Source organism: Kogia breviceps, chromosome 4, assembly GCF_026419965.1.
Source record: "Kogia breviceps isolate mKogBre1 chromosome 4, mKogBre1 haplotype 1, whole genome shotgun sequence".
Classification (NCBI taxonomy): Eukaryota; Metazoa; Chordata; class Mammalia; order Artiodactyla; family Physeteridae; genus Kogia; species Kogia breviceps.
The window spans coordinates 142,609,738-142,636,150 of record NC_081313.1 but is presented as its reverse complement, the minus strand read 5'-3'; the positions used below and the strand labels follow the sequence as shown (position 1 = coordinate 142,636,150).

The 26,413-nt window shown below is 51.5% G+C and overlaps 1 protein-coding gene across 2 annotated transcripts in view; it reads right to left on the bottom strand.

The window, feature by feature from the left end:
• The window catches only part of ANXA6 (annexin A6), a 53,092-nt gene extending 28,232 nt beyond the window's left edge, over positions 1-24,860 (bottom strand). Inside the window, exons 1-11 of one of the 2 annotated variants that reach the window (XM_059061505.2) lie at positions 24,637-24,860; positions 14,842-14,885; positions 9,269-9,359; positions 8,460-8,554; positions 7,483-7,596; positions 6,423-6,513; positions 5,402-5,481; positions 3,371-3,427; positions 2,448-2,541; positions 1,923-2,018; positions 1,234-1,292 (exon numbers count right to left, since the gene is read on the bottom strand). In XM_059061505.2, the coding sequence (XP_058917488.1) occupies positions 1,234-1,292; positions 1,923-2,018; positions 2,448-2,541; positions 3,371-3,427; positions 5,402-5,481; positions 6,423-6,513; positions 7,483-7,596; positions 8,460-8,554; positions 9,269-9,359; positions 14,842-14,859 (795 nt within the window). In that variant the 5' untranslated portion in view covers positions 14,860-14,885; positions 24,637-24,860. The remainder of the gene's footprint in view (positions 1-1,233; positions 1,293-1,922; positions 2,019-2,447; positions 2,542-3,370; positions 3,428-5,401; positions 5,482-6,422; positions 6,514-7,482; positions 7,597-8,459; positions 8,555-9,268; positions 9,360-14,841; positions 14,886-24,636) is intronic. The other variant, XM_067032039.1, reaches the window with a different exon arrangement.
• Positions 24,861-26,413: the final 1,553 nt, after the last annotated feature.

Sequence of the window (26,413 nt, the reverse complement as noted above, 5' to 3'; positions counted from 1 at the left end):
GTTGAGAGGGGGCTGGAGTGCTGACAGCCCCCAGCTCAACTGAAAATACAACTTTTTGAGATAAAATGTTAAAATTAAGAACGAAGGAAGCAAATTGCCGATCCCTCCAAAGCTCCCCGTGTGTCCCTCCTGCTTTTATCTCCTTCCTCCCCACACCTCATGTCATTTCCATCCTTGATACCCTCATAATTTTACCTAACTTTGTAACTAAGCAATACGTGGTTTAGGTTTGCACATTTTGGAACTCTGTAAATACACCACTATGCATTTATTTGTCCATGCTGCTCCTGATGGACACTGGGTTGTTTCTAGTTCTTTCATAATATGGACAACACTGCTATGAACGTTCTTATGAACACATCATACAGGCAGACGTCTCTGCGGGGCCCAGCTGTCCAGCTCACTCTGGCGCTGGGAGACAAGGGATGGGCTACAGGCCACTTGTCCTTGTGGGATGGCCATGCAGGGACTTTGGGCCTCTGGCCTCTGGCAATGAATGATTCATTCAGCCTGGTACACTATGGAAATACCACCACTTTCTGTGTGTCATGTGTATAAAGTCCTGGGAAGCACGATCCTCAGTACCCGGGTCTCAGGGGTGAACATCACAAATCTTGGCAGAAAATGCCAAACTGTTTTTCACTTATCTACATACATTGTATATAAACATTCTGTTTAATAGTATTTAAACAGCATGAGCTTCCGATTGGGATTGACATATACACACTACTATTTATAAAATAGATAACTAATAAGGACCTACTATATAGCACAGGGAACTCTACTCAATACTCTGTAATGGCCTATATGGGAAAAGAATCTAAAAAAGAGCAGATGTATGTACATGTATAACAGGTTCACTTTGCTGTACACCTGAAACTAACACAAGTGTAAATCAACTATACTGCAATAAAAATTTTTTAAAAATAAAAAATAAAAAAAGCATGGGCTTCCAACCCAGCTGGTTAGCTGGATCGGGTGCAGGCTGTCACTGCACCCTCTGATCAATCATGAGGACAGGGCAGGTATTGGGTGGACAGGTGTGTGACCAGGCAGCACTCCAGGCTCTGGAGCTCACCTGGGACAAAGGGCCATCACGCTGTTCTGTGGTCAATCCCTTGAACACTCTCTTTGGTCGGTGGACCCCAAAGATTTGCCAGACTCCCAACAGTCCTGTGGAGGCGTGCAGAGCCCCCATCCCCCTACCTCATTCACATCAACCCCACCACGCACCTTCATGGCCTTGAAGAGCCTTTCAGCAAAATACTCTGGGGTGCTCCGGATGCACTTCACTGGGAAGAGGGAGGAAGAGGTAGTTATTCTGGCTGCCTCGGAAGGACGAAGGGGTGGCCCGAGCCCTTTTTTGTTTCCATTCCTTGGGGGTCACCAAGTTCAAACCTGGGAAGAACCTGGTTCCTGATAAGCCACAGTCCTAGAGTACTCCAGACCCACCACTTTTATCACAAACCCAGGGGACAGAGCAATCAGAAAATGGGCCTGTTGTAATGTGGGGAGTGCACTGCAAGGACCCCCTTCCACTTTCTAGTCCTCTGGGGTTTCACAGGGAACTGGGTCAGGTGGGGAAGCGTCTGGGATGGGGCTGGGAAAGGTAGTTCCTCAACAGAAAGGTACCAGCTGAACCTCTGGATCTTGCTGGCAGAGCAGGCTAGAACCTGACTACTTTAAATAGGGTTAGTGGGGGATAGCTCTGGGCAAGATGAGGGCCAGGCCATAGCTCTCCCCCAAGAAACACATACACACAACCTACCCCAGGCTCAGACATACTGACTCTTGAAATGACTGGTTTGCAAACAGATAATCTGGTTTTCTCCTTCCCACCCCCATACCATACAATTCCCCTGTTCCTGGGTCAGAACCCCTGAATCTCTCAAAGGCCCCGGGAATGCAACGTCCGGACGTACCCACAGCAAGCATCAGCTTCTCGAAGTCCCCGGACAGCTCCCCTCGGATGCTGGCTTCGATTGGCTTCCCCGTGGTCTTCAGATACTCATCAAACACTGAGTCCGACAGAGAGAAAGGGGTGTCAAGAGTACCCCCATAACACTGGAAGGAACGGGGACTTCAGAAGGGGAGGCATAGTGGCCAGGACCAGAGTGCCACCATGAAGGTAGGGCTGGCACCTAGGGAGGGGTCAGGGAGGTCGTGCACATCACCAGTCACCTTGCAGCCTCGCTGCGTCTGCTGTGAGGGACTGTGTACACCTCCTGCTCCAACATGAAGACAGGACTGGTACTGAGATGCAGGGGCTGAACATCCTGTTAAGGCCTCTCATGAGGGCCTATACAAACCACCGTCTAATAAAATCAAGACTAGTGTTTGGGTTGTGGATGAGGCAGCTATCATGCTCCCTTAGCAGAAAAGGAAAAGAGAAAGGAAATATTGGCATAACTTGAAGGGGGCAGCTGTAGGTCTTCTCTGGAGCTTACCCAACCGAAGGTGCTGCTTGCTGCGATTTCCCAAAATGTAAATGAACTGGGCTTCATCTGTTCCCCATTTCAGTTCCCCTGCCTCATACAGGTCCTGAAGGGGAAGAGGTGAGACTTAACTAAAAGAGGAAACTGCAGGAGACAGAACTCACCAGCCAAGCCACTCAGAACTGCTGCCAGATCCCTGAACATGCCAGTAATTGGTAGCCTCAGGACATTTGCACACACCTGTACAGCTTTCTCCGTTTCTTTCTGGGGAAACTCCTACTCAAACTTCAGGGCCCAGATTAAATGTCCCATTTGTTCTCAAAGCACTTCCTGATGTCCCTAGGCAGAGTTCTCTTTCCTTCCCTCCCTCTTCTAGGCTTCCTGTTTCTTTATAGCTTTGATCCAGTATATATTATAATATTTATATGCCCTGCTTCCCACTATGGCATGGGCTCCTCAGGAACAGGAATTATGTCTTACATTCTCTGTATGTACTGCTGCAGGGTTACTGGCACACAGTGGGGGCTCAAAACACCTGGAATGTATGGTATATCCACAGGGAAGGTGTTTGTGTGATTAATATATGCCTATCTCCCCAATACTGTCTGACTTTGTTCATTTAGGATTTCCCAATGCTTGGCAGAATGCCTGGCACATAGTAAGTGTTCAATAAATATTAATTAACTGAATGAATAAATGAACAAATGATGAAAAGCTCCAAAATACATCTCACCAACTTTACATACTGTGTACCTTTGAAAGCTAACTGAAGTCCTTTCTTCAACAAAGCACTGTATAAATGACGGCTGTGAGTCAGTTATTTCTGGTGTCTGATGCAAATTACTTTGCCTCCAGCCCTTCCCTGGATGCCCAACCTCTCCCCTCTCTCAGGGCTGCCTCGCTGTGCCCGAGGACCTGCACTGGTGCCGATTTACCTGGACGTCCTGCTGCACCAGGTCCTCGCTCACTACATCATCCTCCTCCCTGGTTCCCTGGGCAGAAAGACAAGGAACACGTGGTTCAAATACCAGAGCCAGGACAAAGCCTGGATGCCAGTGGTGGAGACACGGAGGACTGGGAAAACTGTGGTGGCCCAGAGGGTCCAGGAGAAGAGACTGACAGCAGCCACTGGATCAAGACCACAGCACCTGCGAAGTCCCTGGTGGTCCAGTGGTTATGATCCGAGCTCTCACTGCTGAGGGCCTGGGTTCAATCCCTGGTTGAGGAACTAAAACCCCACATGCTGCGCAGTGCAGCCAAAAAAAAGGAAAAAGAAAAAAAAAAGACCACAGCATCTATTTTGCAGCAAATCATAGGGCCCCTCCCACTGGCTTCTCCTTCATCCTTGGAGCTTGGACAAAACAGGGGAGTCCTGAGAATAACCAAGGTCTTCCTAGGTACCTCCACCCCCAGAGGAAGCCTTGTACTGAGAACATCTCTGAGGATAGGACTCCTGCCACAAGTCCTGGCATGGCCCACGAGGCCATCCAACAATATCATAGGGGTCAAAAGTCTGCATATTTGCATTCTGTTAGGGGTTCCCATATCTTAACCCAAGGAATTCACCAATGAGGATTTGAGACTGGGGGCCTGAGATCTGAGCTCACAAGCTGTGAAGGCACCAAATCCTATTTGGGTTCCTGTCACTCCACCCACGCCCTATGCCCCATCAGACAGAGAGGGATACTCATAGGGGCCAAGGGGCCAGCCATACTGGGCTCCTAGCTATGTGGGCAGAGGTCAAGACTATGCTTATCTCCTGTTCCCCCTGAACTGTGCATTTCAGGATCTCAAACCCCCTGGCTCTCTTTGGGAGTGAGCCTAAGGAGACAGAGCCGGTACGCTTACAATCCATGCCATGTAACCGCCAGCTAGATGTTAGATATTGAGGAGGCCACATCCTTGACTCCAAGATACAGGCTGGAACGCTCCTGTCCGGAACATGCGCTTTGAAAATGGGGGCAAAGGCCACGCTTTCCCACTCTTGAAGATCATCTCCTGATAATTCCACAGCTGCTTAATACGGAATGAGGATAGTTATGGTAACAAGAGGAAATGAACTGGGAGCAGCTGCTGTAAAATGGGGGGAGGGAGGGCAATGAAAGAAATAAAGAGGTGGCTTTAAATATAAACCTTCCTAAAAGTTTGGTCCTTGGAGCTGGACTTGAGATACCTCAATGCCTGTTCCCAAGGGGCTGGGCAGGGAGAGGATAAGCAGCAGGGTGGGATGTGTACTCCAGCCACTGAAGTCGTGCAGAATGCATGCCTGCTGTTGCCAGAGCTTTCGATTATTCAAAAGAATCTAGAGATCTGGTTTTGGACCAAAATCTCCCTAGTTTTAAATGTTAGCAACTAACTCAAAGTGTTTTTTAAAAAAATAAAACGTATGTGGGGGTAAATGAACAAAGGAAAAAACCCAACTTGGGCAGGCAGAACTCGGCCATGGACACCAGTGTGCAGCATCTTTATGCTCTTTTTTATGTCATCCGTGGGTGGGAGGGAGTAGCAGGACTTGGCTATGGGGGAATGCCACGCAGGCAGCTCCAGAGATGCTATGCCCCCGCTGGCGCCCCTGCTGGTGAGCTCAGGTAGGTGCAGTGGAGCGAGGCTGGAGAGGAGGGGGAAGAGGTATGTGTGGAGAGAGGAAAGAGGACACAGGAGCACAAGAGAGACAGGGTATGTGTAAAGAAATGCAGGTCACCTGCCTGTGCAAGCCACGGGGGACAGAAGAGACCCTGGACGCTCAGATTCCACACCCAGGTGAGCCAGAGAGAAACTATCTCAAGTTTGAGGATAAGATGGGCAGAGGAGGAGGGGAGGCCACAAAACACCAAGGAGGACTTTACATGTGAAGAACCACCAAGGAGGCCCTCACGGGCCACCCTGTTTGGGAAATCAGTGAGTGGGTGCTCACAGCCCCCTGCACCCTGGCAGAGAGCTCGGGGAGGGCCCCAAGGTGGACCAACCTGCAGCAGGACCACGAGCATCTTCTGGAAGTGACCAGAGGTGTCCCCAATAACGTCAGCCTCCAGGTCTCGCTCGTAGGCTGCGGGGAAGGAACACAGGCTCTAGTCCCATCCCCAGGACACCCCAGGACACCCCAGGAAACCAGGATAAAAGTCCCTGCTGCCCCTAAAATGATCAGATATTTGTTACAAATTCCCAAACCCAGTCTCCAGGACAGCCATGGCGAGACCCAGGGTGTATTTTCACAGTTCTCTGTACTGACCCATGATGTGATGAGATGGAATCTGCCCACGTCTCTCTACCCCACCTGCGCTGTCCTACCCCAGGCACCATCGTTGCTCACCTGGACAGTGGCTACAGCCTTCTGACTGTTCTCTCTGCTTCTCCGATCCACAGCAACATGGGTGACTGTCTTAAAACCCACATTCATCGTGGGCGCCTCTGTTTCCCACTGGGCTTGGAATAAACATTGTCTCTCTCTCTCTCGGCCTACATGGCCCTGTGTAATCCTGTCCTGCCCTCTACTGCTCTAGCCTCGCACTGGATACCAGGCTTATTCTGCTCAAGGGCCTTTGGTCTTGCCATGCCCTCTCCTGGGTCTTCTTCCCCACTCTGTGTACAACTGGATCCTTCTCGTTTCCTCCCAAGACAGGCTTTCCTGACCACCTGTCTGAAGCACATCCTCCCCAGTTAAAGTCGGATGCTTGCTCTCTGTTTGTTTCTTTCATAACTTCACAACAAGTCATCATCATGTTTATTTGTTTACCTCTTTATTATCTGTATCCCTCACTAACTCATTAATCTATAAGCTCTCAGGCAGGAACTATACGGATGCCCACCGCCATATCCTGAGAACCTAGCACACTGCCCAGCACAGAGCGGGTACGTATTGGATGGATGGACAGAACAGAGGGAAGGAGAAACAAAAGGTGAATGGGTAGAGTCTTAGGGTCCCTACTCTTGTGATCACCTTCATTACACATCTGAAAAACCCTGAATGGCCCCTCCTGCTCTTCTCACCATCTTTGTACGCTGCCACCAGCTGGTGGATCTGCTCGTTGGTCCGCGAAGCCAAGATCTCAATGAGGCACTTCTCATCGGTACCAATGCCCTGGGAGAAGGGAAGGGGCGTGTGAGTCAAGGGTTGGGGTGGGAGGCCACCAGCCCCGAGATGGGAGCCTGGGGTGGTCGGAGCAAGGAAACCTGCAGCACTCAGGGTGCCCCTAACACAGCTCTTAGGCACCAAGCTGGAGCTGCTGCCCTGAGACAGGGGTTCTAGTGCCACCTCTGCCTGAAGCTTGCTTTGTGATTGCTCATTAAAAAACCTTTATGTTTCTGCACCTCTCTTTTCTTATCTATAAAATGGAGATGATACCAGTTGCTCTACTGAACTCACAGGAAGAATGAGAAGGTGATAACCTCTTACATGGCTAAGTTTATTAGTCAGAAACAACTTCATGTTTACTAGTTCATCTGAGGCACAGTTCATAGCACTATATAAACTGTAAAGTGCTAAGCACACTCAAGGGCATTTGGTCTCTCCCTGCTTGGTGGGGAGCGACTTTCTACCTCCACTAGCCTGGGCTGCTCGTCAGATCCTGAACTCACCTCCTCAGCTGCTCCTGCCCTTTCCTCTCCGGCCCACTCTGATCAACCAAATCCTCTCCAGGCTCTGGGCCCAGCTCGATCCTCTCATCTTCTGTGACGCCCTCTCCAGCCACCCCAAGCCCAGGGCCTGTCCCCATGACCTCCTTTAACATGCCCTTGGCCTTGGGGTATTGGACACAATCTGTCTCCAATTCCCCGTGTCCTGCTTCCTCGGGACTGTAAGCTGCTGGGGTGGGCGTGTGGGCCAAGGGCCCCATTTCACAGGGTGGGCCTCACACTGACACCTGTCCCGCCTCTGTCCATCTGGGGGAGACCGTGGCGCCCCTCTGGGATAGGATTTGGGCAAGCTGCCTCGAAGCAGGGAACACACGCTGGGTGGGTGCAGGGCTCACTGAACGCTTGCTGGAGAGGTTGGAATCTCCCATGAACCACGCCCCCAACCCTCGCAGATGCGCAGACCCACGCTTCATACCGAGATGGCGTCTTTAATTTCTTTGGCATCACTATAGGCAGGTGGCCTCATGAGACCCACAATCAGTCGTTCAAACTTCCCTGTCAGCTCGTACTTCAAGTCTGCAATGAGGTCCTGGTTGCGGGACGGAGGCAGGAGGAGATGGAAGAGCAGTTATAATGATAAGGATTACATTTAATGAGTGCTTACTCTGTACAGGCACTGGGCTAAGTAATTTCACTTAATCCTCATTTGTGGAGGCACATACTATCATCAGCCTTCAGAAATGGGTTTAGAGACATCAGGTAACCTGCCCAGAGGCACGCAGCTAGCAAATGGCAGGATTCAAGTCCACAGCACTGTGCCTCTTCCCCGCCATTGTCTGTTTACTTGTTCACTGTGTGTCTCTCCCACGGTCCGTGAGTCCATAGGGTTAACACCCTCAGGTCTTATTCACCTGTGTAGCCCTAACCTCTAACACAGTGCCCAGCGTGAAGCAGGTGCTCTAGATGTTCCTGTGGCTGAATGGTCCCTGCCCGAGAGAAGAAAAAAGGAGGGGACTTCCCTGGTGGCACAGTGGTTAAGAATCCGCCTGCCAATGCAGGGGACACAAGTTTGATCCCTGGTCTAGGAAGATCCCACCTGCCACGGAGCAAGCGCCACAACTACTGAGCCTGCGCTCTAGAGCCCGTGCGCCACAACTACTGAGCCCACGCACCCGCAACTACTTAAGCCCTTGCTCCGCAACGAGAAGCCACTGCGATGAGACGCCCACGCACTGCAATGAAGAGTAGGCCCCGCTTGCCACAACTAGAGAAAGCCCACACACAGCAACGAAGACCCAAAACAGCCCCAAAAAAAGAAAAAGGAAAAAGGAAGGCAGAAGTGCCAGCACAGAGGCTGACCTGGAGTAAAATACTCAGAAAAGGCCCTGAACACACAGGTGAATGAAATCATTCACCCCCCCATCCCACCCACCCTCTGGTTGCCATGGTTACCTTGCCATAGAGGGACTTGTAGTTCTGGCAGATCTCCTGCCTCTGCCTGTTGCTCCGGGAAGTAATCAGATCCAGTATGGCCTCCTTGTCACTGCCTAGAAGAGGGGAGGCACCCGTCACCCTACCCCCAACCTGCCTCCAGGAAGCCCGCCAGGGTTGCTCCCTGCAAGGCCTCCGCATCAGTCTTCCGCTCGTGTGAGGCAGTGACGTTGGAGGGGGGGATCTATGGGGACCTGACAAGCCACCACTGAGAGAGATCCTAGCACATGTAGTATCTGAGCTCAGAGGGCCCATGATCTAGCTCCTCATCACACGGATCAGGAAACTGAGGCCCAGAAAGGAGCAACGACTCATCCAAGGTCTCCCAATGAGCCTGGCTTAGAAAAACCCAGGTGTCCTAATGCCCAGGACAGGGTTCTTTCAGTGATGGGGAAAAGAAAAGAGAATAATAAGCAGCAAATTCAGGGTAGTGCTTAACCCCCGAGAGAAAAGACAGAGTGATGCTATCAGGAGGGGGACCTACCATGGAGGTTTCAACTATATGAGGAAGCAAGTGCTATTTCTCAAGTTGGGTGGCAGGTCTATGGGTAAAGTTTCTCCTACTCTTTAGATCTTTTTATTTGTCTGGAATAGTTCATTATAAAATTATAATAATAAAAAGTGGAGACCAAAGAATGACCAAGTACATCTCACCATCCCACCCCACCGCCCACCAAAAGGGCTATCCTTTTGGTATGGGGACACCCTCAAGCCCAGCTGAATCCCACTTCTCTTCCTGAGGGCCCCACTCCTGGTGGCCGAGCACCCACCGAAGCCCTTCATGGCATTGTACAGAGCCTCGGCATCCTGGCTGGGGTCGAAGTCGGGGAAGTCGTGAATGGAGCCCCGGTACTTGGCACCCTGTGGGGAGAAGAGCAGAGGGTGAGGTGCTGGCCCTGAACGGGGTTCCCAGCCCTGGCCACAGGATAAGGGTCCCCGCTGTCCCTAAAATGATCAGATATTTGTTACAAATCCCAAAACCCAGCCTCCATAATGACCATGGCAAGACCCAGGGGTGTATTTTCACAGTTCTCTGAAGACACCAGGACATGGTGAGATGGAATCTGCCCACTTCTCTCTATCCACACCTGCACTGTCCTACCCCAGACACCGTCGTCACTCACCTGGAGCGTGGCTGAGCTCCCTGCCCCTAAAATGGAGCGCTGGCTACAGAAAGCCCTGGCAAGGGTATGGAGGACGCTCCCTGTACCTCCTGCCACCCCCTGCCCCAAGGGTGGTGCCACTTCCCCGCCGGAGGAGAGCTCAACCAAGCCCCCGGCTCTGCACCACTTTCCCAGGACCCGGGAGAGATAAAAGCCAGACTGAGTGCAGGGGGGTGGGAATGGTTCCTGCAGAAGTAACCAGAGCCCCACATATGTTTATGGCACTTTACGGTGTACAAAGCCCTTTCACCTCCATGAGTGTGATTTTTCTTAGTGTCTTCTAGAAGCGCTTAAGATGATCTCTATCACAGAAACAAAGAAACCAAGCCCCACAAAGGGAAGCCACTTGCTGGGGTCACACAGAACCCACATCTCTCTCCAGTTCCCCTCTGCTCTCTAGCTCCAGAAACCTTGCAGCTGCCAGCTTCTGAGGGTGGGGTCCTGGCCCAGGGTGGGGGGCCCAGAGCCACCCTCAGAATCAACACCCAGATGAGGGGCTGCTCTTCTGGGCCGAGTAAACTGAGCCATGAACTGGCATCTGAGGACAAGCTGGCTGGGTCCTTGGGACAAAGGCGGGGAGAGGCAGAGCCAGAGAATCTTAGACATCGAAGCTGAATGCACAATGGGCTGGTTCACAGAGAAGTCAGATATGGGTCAGCCATGGGGCCCCGGAGAGCAGTGAGAGCTGGAATAGCTGTGGATGCCAGAGCCCAGGGCACTAAGCACACAGTGCAGTGACAGGGCACTTAGCTTGTCCCAGGTCCGATGAGAAGGGCTGAAGATTCAGGGAGAAAGAAGACCCGAGCCTGACTTTCATGAGCTTCTGACCCCGTGGAGGAGAGAGACTAGAACACAAATTAGCATAGAGCTCGTAATAAATACCCCATGACAGAGGCAAAGCAACTTGGGAGAATAGTGGAGGGCAGTTCCAGCTGGATGAGGGAACCAGGACAGGCTTCACGGGAGGCGGGGTGGCTCGCATAACTGTGCCTAGAGCGGTAAGAAGTGCACGGCAGCAAATGAGCCTCCGACCACCTCCTGTGTCTCCCGGCACCTGCACTGCAGGACCTGGCCTGGCATTTGAACGCTCTGTTGGTTTATGTCAGCCGTTGCTGGCTCCTCCAAGGTATGCATGCGTGGGTGCAGGGTTGCTATTTAAAGTTCTGGCAGGGAGGATGACCAGAAAGGGACACGGCCCTCTTCCCGCCACCCGTGAATCCCCTGCAACCTGATCACACCGCTGGGCAGAGAAAGAAAGAGTAACACACGCCAGATACCCAGACCAGAAAAGAGATACTCCCTTTAGAAAGCTCCACGCATATCTGTCTTGCTCACTGATGTATTCCCAGCAGCTAGCTCCAGGCTTGCCACAACTAGGCACTATTTGTTTCCTAGGTGGATAGGTGTACGGGCGGATACATGACTGTGAACATACCCTGAGCAATCAAAGAAGACTTCCTGGAGGGGTGGAGGGGAAGGCTAAGCCGAGCCCTAAAGGATGAGCAACAGCTGGCCCAAGGGGAGGGGGAGGGAAGCAAAAGGCTTCATACAGAGAAACAGCATGGCAAAGGCCTGGAGCCAAGAGCATACAAGAACAGCCAGGAAAGCAAGCCCAGATTCTTCAGGGCTCCTGCGGATGCCCCAAGTTGCCAACATGGTGGGACTGTAAGTGGCCAGGAGGGAAGGAAGAGGAGAGGGGAAGGATGGAAGCGGAGCCCCCAGGAAGAAGGGAAGAGGTTCCAGCGGTAAGCCAACAGCTTCTCTCCTGCTCCTCCTCCTCCTCCCTCCCTTCCCTCCTCACCCAGTGCAGCGGTTGAGGCAGCATTTGGGGCAGAGGCTGCAGCTGAAAGATGAGGCAATGCCATGCTGGAGGACAAGAAATCCAACTGCTGACACAAGCCTCGATCAAAACGCTCCCTTAGAGGCAGACTTGGCCAGCTGCAAGTCGGGTCTCCCTCCCATGTGGGTGTTTGCACAACAATAATAAGTAGCCCGTCAGACTAGTTATCGCAGCACCCTGCAGGATCACAGCCACAGGGATCACAGGGTGACGCAGGGCGGCCCCAGGACTGGTCACATTTAGAGATGCAGGGACAGTCCTTCAAATCACCCAGGTTTCCCATCATTGGTCATTCTCACACCAACCTGGTGAATTTGCATCTCCAAGTGCCACCTGCACAGCTGTCCCCACTTCTCCACCTCACCCCGACTGCCTGCCACTCCTCCGGCACACGGGCCTCAAGTACCCGCGAGGGGAGGGGAGGGAAGAGGAGAAAGGACTTTCTACCCTGAAATATTCAGCAGGCCCCAGTGCCAGCTGGTGAGCAGCCTGGACCCCAGGCTCCACCCAGGCTGCTGCTAGAGCAGGCGTCCCGAGGCCGCTCGGGAACCTAAGCCACATGAGTCAGAGAGGTGGCTGCCCAGCCAGGACTCCACCTGAGAGCCGTTTTGAGCAGACCTGACCCAGGCCTCCCCTCTGCAGGCACCAACACCTGCCACTCTCGCCCTGTCCCCTAAGTGTTCTCATGCTCACCTTCACGTCAAACCCAGAACATCCCTGTGAAATGGAGGCCACAGAGCCATGCCTCTGGGCCTTTCTATGACACCACACTATTTCTTTATGACTTTGGGCCTCAGGGTCCCCCCTTCTGGAAGGAAAGAGGGAGAACTGGCATAGAGATCACAGCAGAAGTAACTGGGGGCGACCTGGACCAGAGAAAAGAGGGAGTGGCTTGCTCTGTGCCTGTGTCTGTGTGTACACGTGTGTGCATGCATGTGTGTGTTGGGAAGGGGTGCACAGGAGCAGAGTTGGGGGTGCTAGTAATTGGGCGCATTAGACACAAACTTCAGCTCAGTGGAAGGAAGACCTTTCTCACTCTTCCCTAGCACAGGCAGTACCCGACTGATTCAATTTTGATTTTTCAAAAAGCGATACACTTTCAGTAGAAACTGTACTTCAAATTGTACATTTTGATCTTTTCCTGGGCTAGCGATATGCTATAAGGTCCTCTCTCACGATGCTGGTCAGCAAGAGCAAGCCACAGCTCCCAGTCCGCCACGCGACCACGAGGGCGGTCATCTAATACGCTGACGGCTATTCTGTACCCAACCATTCTGGTTTTCACATTAAGTACCGTATTCAATACATTACATGAGATATTCAACACTTTATTATGAAATAGGCTGTGTGTTAGATGATTTAGCCCAACAGTGGGCTCATATAAGAGTTCCGAGCACAGTTAAGGTAGGTAAGGCTAAGCTCTGATGTTCAGTGGGGTAGGTGGATTAAATGCATTTACAACTCATGATGTTTTCAACTAACCAGGGGTTTACTAGGAGGTAACCCCATTGCAGGTCAAGGAAGACCTGTATTGTCTTCAGCCCCCTTCTTCTTTCCCCCAACCCTTGCACTCCAAGCATCCAAACTGCTCTGACTGCCCTGCACACACTACGTTCTCTCCCCTCTGCCCCTCTGTTCCAGCATCCCCTCTACCTAAAGCACTCTCAGCTCCCTTGTTCTTCCTCAAGTAGCTCTCTCCAGGCAGCTTTTCCTATTTCCTCAACCTGCGTGCCCCCAGAGCTCCTTTACTGCTCCCACCAGAGCATTAGCACTGTGCATGGGGGCTCCAACTCATCCCACAGGGTAAGGGACCCCCTAAGGCTCTGCCATCCTAGGACTCTCGCTTGTAGGATGTCTACGGCTGCTGGTCCATGGCGACAAGAAAGCACAGGTCAGCTTGGCAGACAGCAGGGTCTGGGAGCACTGGTCCAGGAGTCCAAAGATGTACACCCTAGGTCCCGGCCACCCTGGTCTCCCAGGACCTGATCTGTCCACATGGGTCATCCAGAACCCTGCAATTCGAATGCCTCTCAGGAAGTAACTCTGGGATGATTACTCATGGGAAATGGGTAGCAACAACAACTATGCCTTGGATCTTTGTCTATAACAACTAGCACTCTCTCCTGGTCAGAGAGGCCACTTGTGCAACGTGTGCTCCTCAGAGGCCGAAAGGGAGGCCATGGCTAAGACTTTTTTGAGTACTGATCCTACATCATATAACACATTGTGCTCTTCAAAAATTGTGAATAGACATCCTTAAGGCCCTTGTTCATTGGGTGGCAAGTCATGAAGATGGGGACAAAGTTTAGTTATCACTGAGCTCAATCACCTCATAATGGAAACTGGGGCCACAGAGAAGGTAAAGAACTCACCCAAGATCACACAGCGCCTGTATTATGCCTGTGGTCAATAGCTCTACGATTGACATGAGGGAACAAAGGGGCCAAGTCAGGGGTCCCTTTGTTTTATTCTCCCTTTTCAACCCCACTGTTGCAGTGACCACGTCTTTTTCTCTAAGGCCAGCCAACAGGTGTCACTCTCAGGCAAATCCTGGCCCAGAACAACACCTAGCTCTGACCAAGGATGGAATCTAATCCTGGCCACACACAGGAGTAAAAGCTCTGATACACTTCAAATTCCACAGCCCAGCAAAGCGCTCAGACAGCATGAAAGACTGGTGTCTCCCAAGCCAGGGTAACTTAATCCCAAATGCATGTGACAGAGAGGACCCAAATCCACCTCCAGACCAGAGAGGACCCTCTAATGCTTTTGCCTATCCAGTATCCGTCTCCCTTCCTGGGGGAACCACTCTTGGGCCAGGCAGTTCAGCTGGGACCAGCTCTACCACCTGGATCCAAGTTACCCAGGCCCAGCCAATGAAAACCAAACCCAAGACTTTCCCTGGAATCATTTGGTATAAATTATGTTGTATCCTGCACGCTGCCCAGGAAGCAGAATGGAAGCCTAGAGCTGCTGCTGATGGCTAGTATGAACAATTAAGGAAGAATGTGCCCAAGAGTGAAGTCACCCAGTGGAGGCCCAGTTCATGGAGGCAGAATCCTGACAATATGACGTGGGCCCCTGGATCCAGCCAGACCTGAAGCCCTGGGCTTCTCAGTCATGTGAGCCAATACACCTCCTTTCTGCTTAGGATGTTGTGTGTTGTTACTGGTCACTTGCCTCTGAAAGAGCTGTGACTTATAATAGGAGCAAGCAAAGCCTGAGAACCTCTCCAGCTCCTTTGTACCTGAAGGTACCAGGGATCTGTGCTGCAGGCCCAGTGACTCTAGGAGAAGCCCAGGCCCAGCGGAAGTACTATAGGAGGGGAAAGTCTCCTTACCTGTGCTAGTTTGGCCATGGTCTCAGGTTCTGCAGCAGAAAACGCTGTGGAGAAAAAAAGAAATGCCATGAGATTCCTCTGCACTCTGATTCCCTCCATTCTTTCCCCTAAATTTCCTCAGCCTCATTCCTTTCAAGAGAGAGTGTGCTCCTGCTGCTGTTTTCCAGCTGTCTCCAGCCCTTCAGCTTAAATCACACCCAAAGACCCAGCTCAGGGCCAGGCACAGTTTTTGGAGGATAATGGATGGACTAGCCAGTGTCCAGATGCTCACACCAGGGTGGGAAAGACTCTTGGAACCAAGAGAACTTGAAAGAGGGAAAAGGCACGACCACTAACCAGCACGATTCCTCCAGGCCACGCAGGGCACTTTCCCAGTTGCTGTCTCACTTAATCCTCACAGCAATCCTTCCTGGAGTCAAATTCCCCTTTTTTATAGAGGAGGAAACTGAGGATGGGGGTTCAGGGAGGTTAAATAACTTGCCCAAGATCATACAGCTTAAAACTGAATTCACTATATATGAAATAAACAACGACCTACTGCATAGCACAGGGAATTATATTCAATATCTTGTGATAACATATAACGGAAAAGAATCTGAAAAAGCTGAATCACTCTGCTGTATACCTGAAACTAACACAACATCGTACATCAACTCTACTTAAATTTTAAAAAGACCCTGAATTCAACAAAGTCTAGATCCCAGGGTCCATGCCATCTGCACCATGCATGCTCTCTTTCCAAGTCACCAAGAACAGTTCCAGAATTCAGGGCTTAACAGTCTATAGATGGGCACCCTCAAGGGGCTCTGGGTCACCTATTGCAAATATCTGAGGGGTAGGCTTCCATGGTGGCGCAGTGGTTGGGAGTCCGCCTGCCGATGCAGGGGACACGGGTTCGTGCCCCGGTCCGGGAAGATCCCACATGCCGTGGAGCGGCTGGGCCCATGAGCCATGGCCGCTGAGCCTGCGCGTCCGGAGCCTGTGCTCCGCAACGGGAGAGGCCACAACAGTGAGAGGCCCACGTACCGCAAAAAAAAAAAAAAAAAAAAAAAAACTGAGGGGCTATGGTTTCTTTAGCATCTACTCCTATTAGGCACTGAGGATACACCAGTAAATAAAAGAGACTTTCTAAAACATGTGCTTTTCTGGAGCTTCCTCTATAATGGGGAAGGATGACAAACATATGATAAAAACTAAGGAGAAAAGATGAAGCTTGGTTGGGAGAGAGTGACAGGGGTGTGATCTCAGGTGGAGTGGCCAGAGGCCTCATGAACCACATGGCTACCTGAAGGCAGTGAGGTCAAGGAGCTCAGTGTGGCCGATATGGCGGCAGGGAGTTGGGTGGGGACATTGGTAAGATGTGGCATCAAGGGACCAGTGCCTAAGGCCACTGTTAAAACTTGGGTTTTTCTCTGATGCGACAGATCATGGGTGAGGGTGGGGAACTGAACAAACAGGACACACGACCTCACTGAAAGGGGTGTCAGGACACAGGGTCTGCAGTGAAGGAATAAGAAACAAAGATATCTTATCTAAAAAGAAATGTAAAAAGGAACATTGCTGCTTTGGAAAGGGGAAGAGAAGGGAGAGTGGGTGGGCTACTGAGCACTCTCTGCAGGAGGGCATGGATGGAAGAGCCACAGTCTTCTTGGGATATGAGGAGAAAGAAGGACCAGTGCTGTCCATTGTAGTCAGGACTGTACAGTTTGATCTTTTTAAACCATGTCTACGTATTACTTTTTAAAAGTAAAAATATGGGCTTCCCTGGTGGCGCAGTGGTTGGGAGTCCGCCTGCCGATGCAGGGGACACGGGTTCGTGCCCCGGTCCGGGAAGATCCCACATGCCGCGGAGCGCCTGGGCCCGTGAGCCATGGCCGCTGAGCCTGCGCGTCCGACAGGCTCCTCAATGGGAGAGGCCCACGTAACGCAAAAAAAAAAGTAAAAATAACAAACTCTATCAGACTTATATCCAGTAAGAGCTACAAGGAACTGAACCAGAACAGAGGGTAGAAACAAAGGAGATGCGTAACCTCAGTATTTTCCAGTTCTTCACATACCATCACCCCTACCCCACCCCACCCAAAAAAAAAAAAAAAAAAAAAACCACCGAGGGGAAATCAGCCCCTGATCTCAGCCCATAATCCTGCTCTCTCACTCTGGGGCCATAGGAGACATGTGACACAGCAGGGAGAACATAGGTTTGGAGTCAGACAGACCCGGATTCAAGTCAGTTTTGTCACTTACCAGCTACGTGACCTCAGGTACATTGCTCATCTCTGAATTCAAGGTTATCTTAAGTACAGAATTGGGGCTTTCCCCTTCCTGCCTTGGAGAGTTGGAGGATGAGACCCAAGTTATGTCAAGGCCAGACCAGAGATGTGTTCTCAGTAAATGGTGGCATTCAGTGTGCTAGGGGGACATTCTGAGGACAGGGCTTTGTCATGTTTACCCATGTGTCCCCACTGCCTGAATACAAGTCTCCCAAACTACAATCAGCAGACGGACGTGAGATGATGGGGTAGGAGTGAAGAGCAGAGGGCAGTGATCTGACTGTAACTGCAGCGAGCTGACAGCAGAGCTTGAGGAAACCTTGCTGTTTCCCTGACAACCAGGGGCCCTTTGGTACAAACTTGAGCTCTCCTCAGGAAATAGAAACTCCCCCGACGGGAGCGAGAACCCACATTTACCCTAGGGTCTGGCCAGGAGCCAGCTCTGGGTTTCCCCCGGTCTGGGGGATGGTATGGGCAAAAGATGAGGGAGCTCCAAGGCCAGCAGACAAAAAGGGACTGCGTGAGGCCCAGGAAGTCAGCTGAGGCCCGTCACCTGCACCTCCAGCCTCGAAGCATTTTCCTTTGGCCTTGTTGCTGGAAACTTCAGCTGCTGGCGGCAGCCCAGGCCCATCTGGACGGCTCAGAGGAGGGGCCTCCAAGTCTTTGGGAAAATACTCTCAGCTCTGAGAGCAGTTTATATGTGCCTCCTGTGAGTGCACGTCTTGTGTATACATGGAAAGCAAACTTCCAGAACTAGATGTTCTGATTGCAGTTCGGGGGGGGGGGCAAGCTCCCACAGCCCCTCCTCTGAGGTTTCAGGGAAGCTCTGGAGCTAATCACAGAGGCGCCATCTACCCTGGTTTTACGAGGGGCTCTGATCCCTCCCAGGGCGACCCAGACCACACTTCTCAGGTTGCCTGAATAAATGTTTTATATCCAATGTTTCAGAACCCCAGAGGGCCCTTAACAATCCATTACTTCCAAGCCCCTCACTTTCTAGATGAAGTAAAGGCATCTCAGGGAGGATAAGTGACTTGCCAGGCCCAGACAATGGCTAACATCCCTGCAACCCACCCCCGGGTAATAACACGGTGGGACGTTAGGAAGAGGCCGAAGGAAAAGACCCAGGTTCTGGTTCCCAGCCTGCCCCTCTGTAACCTCAGACAAGCCAGGGTGTCTCTCTAGACCTCAGTTTCTTCATCTGCACAATGTGGATAATATCACTCCCTCCTTGGGAAAACCCAGAATGGATGTGAGAGGCTTTTGTCGGTATTAACCAGGGATTTTCACAGCAAAATCTCAGAATATCAGTTCTAGGAGAGTTCTCCCCCAAGGCCACAGGACTCCTCTCTATCCCCACCCCACACCCAAGAGGCAAGTTTCACCATCTTGGTTGAAATAGCTTCTCAAGACTGGCAGCTATGGCCGCTATACACCAGTGTCTCTCTCCTCTCAGGAACCCTGAATCTCTTTGGACCTGGATTTCCATGAAGGCTCATCATGGCAGATCACTCCAGAAACCCATTTGCCAGAAACCCATTCAAGGATAGAGCTGCCTGGTGGCCTTGTGCTGCTGTGGCCACCTCCTGCCTCAGTCCTTTAGGCTGCAAGCAATCAGGACTCGTTCCAGAAGGAACACTCTGGGGTAGAGAATACCAGGGCTGGCTCAACCACCACTGCCTAACTATAGCATTGGGGAAACCGAGAGCCAGACAGAAGGTCTTGTCCACGTCCTGCAAAAGGACTGAGTCACAGCTCTGCTCCCCACCAATTAGTAATTTTGTTAGTTACCTAAATATGAATCTCAATTTCCACATCTACAAGATACATATGAAGTCCCAAACATTTACAGAGGAGGCAGGGTGGCATTGTAATAAAGAATGTGGGCTTTGCAGTCATGGCCTGAGTTCAAATCCTGACTGCTCATGACCTTGGGTGAGTTACATCATTTCTCTCTGACTCGGTTTCTTCATCTCAGAAATGATAATCTCATAAGGTTTTTGTGAAAATTCAATGAAGTAAGGCAGGTAAAATACTTAGCATGGTCAGGTTCAGAGTAAATGTTTAATAAGTGGTAGCTTCTGTTATCACAATCACCGTTATTAGAGCAGTGGTCTCCAAAGTGGGGTACTGGGCACAATGATCCACTGGGGTGCAGAATGAGAATATTACAACTTTCTAAATTGATCTTGTCCTTCCATGTTCCACTGCTGATGTTTGCTATACATATAAAGTTAAAAGATGCATATTAGGGCTGATAGAAGTACACAATCAAGAGTTTGGACTCGAGACTTCCCTGGTGGTACAGGGGTTAAGACTCCGCACTCCCAATGCAGGGGGCCCGTGTTCGATCCCTGGTCAGGGAACTAGATCCCACATGCATGCCATAACTAAGAGTTCACATGATGCAACTAAGAAGCCCACCTGTCGCAACCAAAAAAAAAATTAAAAAGTTTGGACTCGATGGACTGAAGCAGAGGAAGGAGAAGAAAGAGGGGAGAAGAAACACGGGCATAAGAAAAAGCATTTCTGTTCTCAAAACGTAGCCTGTGGGCTTTGGTGGAATAGAGTGTACTTTTGAGAGGAGAGAGGAGATGTTGAGTATTAGGGGGTGAGATCAGGCATGGAGGGTAAGGGGCAAACTGAGAAAAATTTTATAACCTGGAAGATCACGCAAAAAAAAAAATCACGCAGACCTCTGCGCCCCAGGAGTACCAGAGGGACTCTGCCCACTCATCTCCAATGGCCCCCCTTTGATGCAGGTCCTCTGAGCTCGGCACTCACGGCCCCTGACACCCTTCTTGATTTGTCTGCCCTCGCCTTCCTCCTCTTCACCCACTACCACACCCTCTCCCCCCCTAAACCAGGAATCTCTTCCACTGGCATTTTCTAACCAGCCTTTTGCATCACAACCAGTGCTTTTTCAATTCTGGCTTTATTAATACCACCTGGGGAGTTTTTCAAACTTACCAACACAGAAGGCCACCCCCCAGAGATTCAACAGGCCAGGGATGAAGCCTGGGCTTTGGTAATTTTTGAAAACTTTCCTAGGTGATTCTGCTAACTTTTCTAGGAAGCCAGGAGGGATTTCTCCTACCTCTGAACCACAGTGTGACTCTAAAACCATCTGCTCGTGAGTGGCTTGGGTCAATCATTGTGGATTTATCATTCCTCAATTAGATGGAGGCTGCTTGTCTCTAAGGTATTGTGAGAAAAAAAAAAATCTGTAAAAATGCACGATAATTCTTAGAGACATGCTCATTCTGTCCTATCTGATAAAGGTTCAGGGGACTTCCCTTCCCTTCCCCCACCTCTGATGGAAAAACAAGTTTGCCTCCAATTGTACATTCCTTTCAATATAAAGGCATCTGCTGATTCTCTTCTGAGCTGGTTCTAGCACCTGCCTGGTCCAGTCACTGATTATTGAGTAGAATAAAATCTTTAGCACATGATCATTTTTATATCTGAGGGATGATTTTACCTCTTCTTTAAAATTATTGTATATGCTTCCTTAATGTACCCTTACTACTAAGTGTGGTTCATAAGGATTGTTGAGTGAAAGGTACTGAGTGGTTTTCATGCTTTCTTTAATGACTCCCTTGAAAAATCACAGAATAAAAAGGAATCACCTTGCCTACTGGTTTTCAGACTCATTATACAGCCAGGAGAGGAAATAACTTGAGGGGTTAAGTAACTTGCCCAGCTCATAAAGAAAATTAGTGATTAAGCAGAGGCTCACTTTTCAAAACCTATTTACTGAGCACCTCCTGCATGCCCATTGGCAGGAGTTGGGGGTAGAACAGACAACGAGACAGACGAATCTCCCACCCCAACGAAGCTGACAAATTTTTGTGCAGTGATCTGCAAATTTTTTTTGATCCTATACACTACCAGTAACAAAAGAAAAAAAAAAGATCATTCATCATGATAAACAAACATACACTCTTTTAAGCATAAGATTAAAAGCATATATAATAAGTCTAACAGTTTCTTCCGGCATCCCAGAAAATCATCTTAGTGCCTCCCAGGTTATATGTACCCCCTTTTGGAGGCCCCTGGTCTACAAAATCTAGATCCTTCCCTTTCTCCTTTCCTGATGGCTCCTCCCCCAGTCTGCAGAGAGACACCAAAGACCAGCCCCTCCGCCCTCCAGGACCTGCCTTTAATGAAGCCAGACTAAATGCCATTCTTGGCCCTGTGCCCGGGCACACCCCCCAGCTCACAGCACTAGGGTTTCTTAGAGAGCACAGTCTTTCCCTCTCCTGACCCAGAGTCATTGATCCTCAGGCAGGATAAGGCCCCAGGATATGATCCAGGGGCATCGGGTTTGGAGTTGAACTGGCCTGGGTTGGAATGCTCAGGTCACTTTTGTGAGAGACAGCAAAGCATAGTGTCTCCCAGTACAGAGGCAGGAACAAGATTGCCTGAGATCGGAGCCTGACCTGTTATTTAGGAGCTGTGTGGCCTTGGGCACATACTTAACCTCAAATGTAAAATGGGGGATAAAGGGGCTTCCCTGGTGGCGCAGTGGTTGAGAGTCCGCCTGCCGATGCAGGGGACACGGGTTCGTGCCCCGGTCCGGGAAGATCCCACATGCCGCGGAGCGGCTGGGCCCGTGAGCCATGGCCGCTGAGCCTGCGCGTCCGGAGCCTGCGCTCCGCAACGGGAGAGGCCACAACGGTGAGAGGCCCGTGTACCGCAAAAAAAAAAAAAAAAAAAAAAAATGGGGATAAAAATTATGCTCACCTCAGAGGAGTTGTGGTGAGCGTGAAAAGAATTAAGACATATCTAGTGCTTAGAAGACGCCCTGGCACACAGGACACCCTATGTAAGTGTTAATATTCTTTCTACCTAAACTTTTGAGGGCTGAGTTTCCACATGTGCAAAATGGGCATGGTAACAGCATCTAACATAGGGTTCAGCCAAGGCCTGGTAAGTTAGAAGGTTCAATAAATAATAGAAGTGACTATTTTACTATTATTTACAAGGACACTCGTCTTGCAGATGAGGAACCTGAGGCTCGGGTCACCTGCTTTCTCAAGCACCACACCCTTCTGTGGCACCACACCACAGTAGCACTTGATTCTCTGAGCAGAGCACTCTACAGTTTACAAGGCACTTTTTCACATCTCCCATCTTATAATCTCATGAGGGGGCTATCAACCTCATCCTCATTTTACAGGTGGGGGAATCTGAGGCTCCAAGAACCCAAAGACGGGCACTCCTCCTTAGCCAGTCTGGGGGTGGGGTGAGTGGGGAGGGATCTCAACCCCAGGAGGAAAGGGAGTATGGCTGGATTCCAAACCAAGTTTAAAAGGATGAATAAAGGCACCCTCACCCAAGACTTCCTCTCCTCTTTTGAGAGGGAGGTAGAGGGACATGCTTACTCGAAAATCAGGGTAGAGACCACATCCTGTGCTTTGTCCCCACCCAGGAAGCATCTTGGAGGGGCAGGGTGGGGTGAGGCTGGTGACACTACTGGACCTCCCTGGAAAATTCTAGAATGGCCATGAAGAAGAGCCAGGCAACTCCAACCCATTTTACCAGCTGGGTGCCCTGGGCACAGCTCTTGTCCCTCTAGAAAGGCAGGCACTAAGGCTCAGAGGGGTAGGAGTGTCCCCAGGGCTCCAGGTGGTTAGTGGCAAGGCAGAGGCTGGGACTGGGTGTGGCTGGAGCCTGGTGGCCCAGGGCTCCCTCTGGGTGCTGCAGTGCAGATATTCCAGACGCTGGCGGCTACCCAACACTGCAGAGCTCCCTGACCCTGTCCCAGGAACAAGCCCCAAGAGGCCAGGTCCCTGGCTTCCCAGGGACAGCCCCCTCCTCTGCACATTCACATCCACAGTCTGCCCCAGCAACAGCTGTGACCCTTACCCAGAAACCACAAATATTTTCTGCATCCCAGCAGCCCGCGCCTCGGGAACAAGGAGTGGAAGGCAAAGAAAGATGGCTGAGTGATTGTCACAGCTGCATAGGGGGATAGAGGCCTCTGCCCCACCCTACTCCCACAATCCTAAATCTTAGAACAGTTGAATCCTAGAACGCCTGCACTGCAAGGAGGAGACAGTTCAGCAGACTTCGCCACAGAATGGTAACTAAAGCACAGAGAAGGAAGGGGCTTGCCCAAGGACCCCTGACACCTGGAACTGTGACCCAGCTTTCCACTGGCCCCTAGGCCAGTGCCCTCTGCCATGGCACAGGGCCTGCCAGCCAGAGGGGCAGGGTCCATGGCAGCTAAAGCTGGGCAGTCATTCACCTCCAAAGAGAGGGCTAAGCAGGTCACGCTATCCCATTTGGGTCAGTGGGGCAGGCAATTTAAGGTGTGCTTTGGGTAGAGGGGAGGAAGGGGAAGTGAGGGAAAAGGGCGGACCAGGGAAACCAGAGTTCTTTTACAAACCCAGGAGCCGTATGTCCAAATTTGGAATTGTCGGGGAAGACCCACCAGAGTTTAGAGAAAAGGAGGGGGAGGAAGGAAGCAAAGGGTGGATCCTCCCAAAGGACACCCCCCACCCCACCCCATCCCCTTGCACGGCCTAGCTGGGTAGGCCAGGCTTCCCAGGCCTGTAATCAAGACTTCCCAAACCTGTAATCATTCCTTGCAGCTGACAGATAAATCAATTTTCACAGCCATTGTTTCCTCTGAGAGGCTGGGTTTATCAGCTCTGGACTTGGGGAAGGAAACTGAGGCTCAGAAAGGGAAAGCTACGGATTCAAGGTCACAGTGCTCGTTGTTGGTGGAGCTGGGATTCCGACTCAGGGTATTTCACGCCCATGCCCGCATCTGTGGAGTCATCTGAAGCCCACAAGCTTTGGAAAGGCCGAAACTCGGCTGAGGGGGAGCAGGAAAAAGGGTGGGGCCTCTGGCCCATCACAAGGCCCCTGGAGCCCAGCTGGGAGTCTCCTTTAGAGTCGAGGAGTGGCCCCAAGAGGGCGGGACGGTCCACTGGGGCCCTGAGGTGTGGACAGCCGGTCCCCCATCAGTCTGCACACAAAGAACCCTGCCCCAACGACCACCATTTCAGGTGCAGCGCAGGGTCGGACTCTTCATGCCCTCAGTCTTCGGCTTCAGCTACACCCTTCCCTGAGGGTCGGTCCCCCGTCCAGCTGCCTCCAACCCTGGGCCTTGAGAGTCGCTTTAGTCCCGCAAAGCACGGCCAAAAGCTTGCGTGGCCCCGGCCCAGGTGCCCCCCGCCCCTCCACCACACCCTCTGCAGAACCGGCCTTCCTCTCGCCCCCCTTCCTTTCCCCTCCTTTCTCTCCCCTTCCCTCCCGCAGCCCGCACGCAGTCCGCCTCCGCTTCCCCGCCTGCGGCAGTGGATTCGCTCCACTATGCTGCGCAAACGCGCTCTGCCCGCGACCCACTCGGGTTCCCGCGCCCTCGGGTTCCCGGTCTCCGCGGCCCCCACCTCCCGCGCCCCTCCCTGGGGCCGGCGGCAGGCGTGGGTCAGCGATGACTGGGCATTTATGGCTCGCCCCCTGCATCCCGCCGGAAGGGGTGGGGGCCCACTGGAGCGATACGGTCTCCTACCTCAACCTGCTCACCGCGCGGCGGAAGCCTCCTGTAGCGGACGGACAGACGAGCAGGCGGACGCGGAGCTCGCTGGGTCAGAGCCCGTTAGCAGCAGCAGCAGCCGCAGCGCAGGGGCGGGCCGGGAGGACAGTCCTCGGCTCCCGGGCCGGACACGTGGCGCGCGGGGCCCAATCGGGCTCGTCCCGCCTCCCCCCACCCCGCCAAGTTCATTCGCTCCTGGAATCTTAGGATGTCATCAGCCGGGAGGGGCCTCGCCAGGAAAACTGCGTCTGTGCTCAGACCCCAGACCTAAGACCTGAAGAGGGGAGGAGGATTTGGCCAAGGTCACTCGGACGTTCAGGGCTGGAAGTCAAAGCTCCCGAATCCAGTTCTGGACACTGTCCCCAAATTCCTACTGCTCACCAAAGATTTGTTGAGAAACAGAACCTTGAGGCTTGACAAAATTAAGGCCAAGCATTTAATCTGCCTGCAGATTCTGTCCCTCCACAGCCCCTTCAGGTCTGTGACATTACTTATCCACTTTCCAGAGGAGAGCCCAGAGAAGCCCAGTATTTAAACGAAGGTCACACAGCTAGTAAGTTGTGGAGCGGGATTCAAACCTGGGCCAGGTGACTCCAGAGGGGCGCTTGCTCTAGCTTGGCTCAGGGGAGTGCATAGTCCAGAAGAAAGGGAGACAGACCAGCAGTTATAATCCGGGGCTGTGGGGAAAACCGTAGAATAATAAAAAAAGTGATAAACTCTTTGGGAATCCAGAGGAAACTGAGAATGACTGTCCCCCAGGGGATTTGTAAAGACTTCCTGGAGGAGGTGATGCTGCAGTGAAACCAATAGTACTTCCCACCCACCCACCCCTTAGAAATTCTGCTTTGATGGAAAGATGGCAACCCTGGGCTGCTGAGTCTTCATAGGCAAGACTCTTAGATGCTCTGATTTTCAATTTGCTCAACCAAAAGATAGGGATAATCAAAGCTCTTTCCAAAGGCTGTCTTCAACCTCTCACTGGTTAGAGAACTCTAAGCCTTTTTAGCAAGGGGACCTAGTATGTTCTTTCATCTATTCATCCCCCCAACATTTATTGAGTACCTGCTGCATGCTGGGCACTGAGCTGGGAGACCGAAGTGAGCAAATGGGAAATGCCGCCTAGACCTGCCCACATGGAGCTTCCACTCTTTTTTTTTTTTTTTTTTTTTTTTTTTTGCGGTATGCGGGCCTCTCACTGTTGTGGCCTCTCCCGTTGCGGAGCACAGGCTCCGGACGCGCAGGCTCAGCGGCCATGGCTCACGGGCCCAGCCGCTCCGCGGCATGTGGGATCTTCCCGGACCGGGGCACGAACCCGTGTCTCCTGCATCGGCAGGCGGATTCTCAACCACTGCGCCACCAGGGAAGCCCATGGAGCTTCCACTCTTATGGAAGACAGATGGTTAGGTCTTTGTTACAATAAGGTTTAGGCAGTTGTAATCTGGAAACTATAAAGTGCTATGATGGCCACAGCAGATGGATCCTGCCTAACCTAGACCTTTGAATGAGAGTAGTGTTGTGACCAAAAGGTGAATGGAATCTAGTAGGAGACTAAGAAGAAATTAAAATAGATAAATAAATAAATAAAGTAAGTACCTTAAGATGAGATCTGCTGTTAGTATTCAATAGAAGTGTTACCGAACACAAGTTCATGTGTCCGAAGCAGAGTGACACCAAACAGACTGAAACATCAGATTTGGAGCAGAGAAAGGTTTATTGCAGGGCCAAGCAAGGAAAACGGGTGGCTCATGCTCAA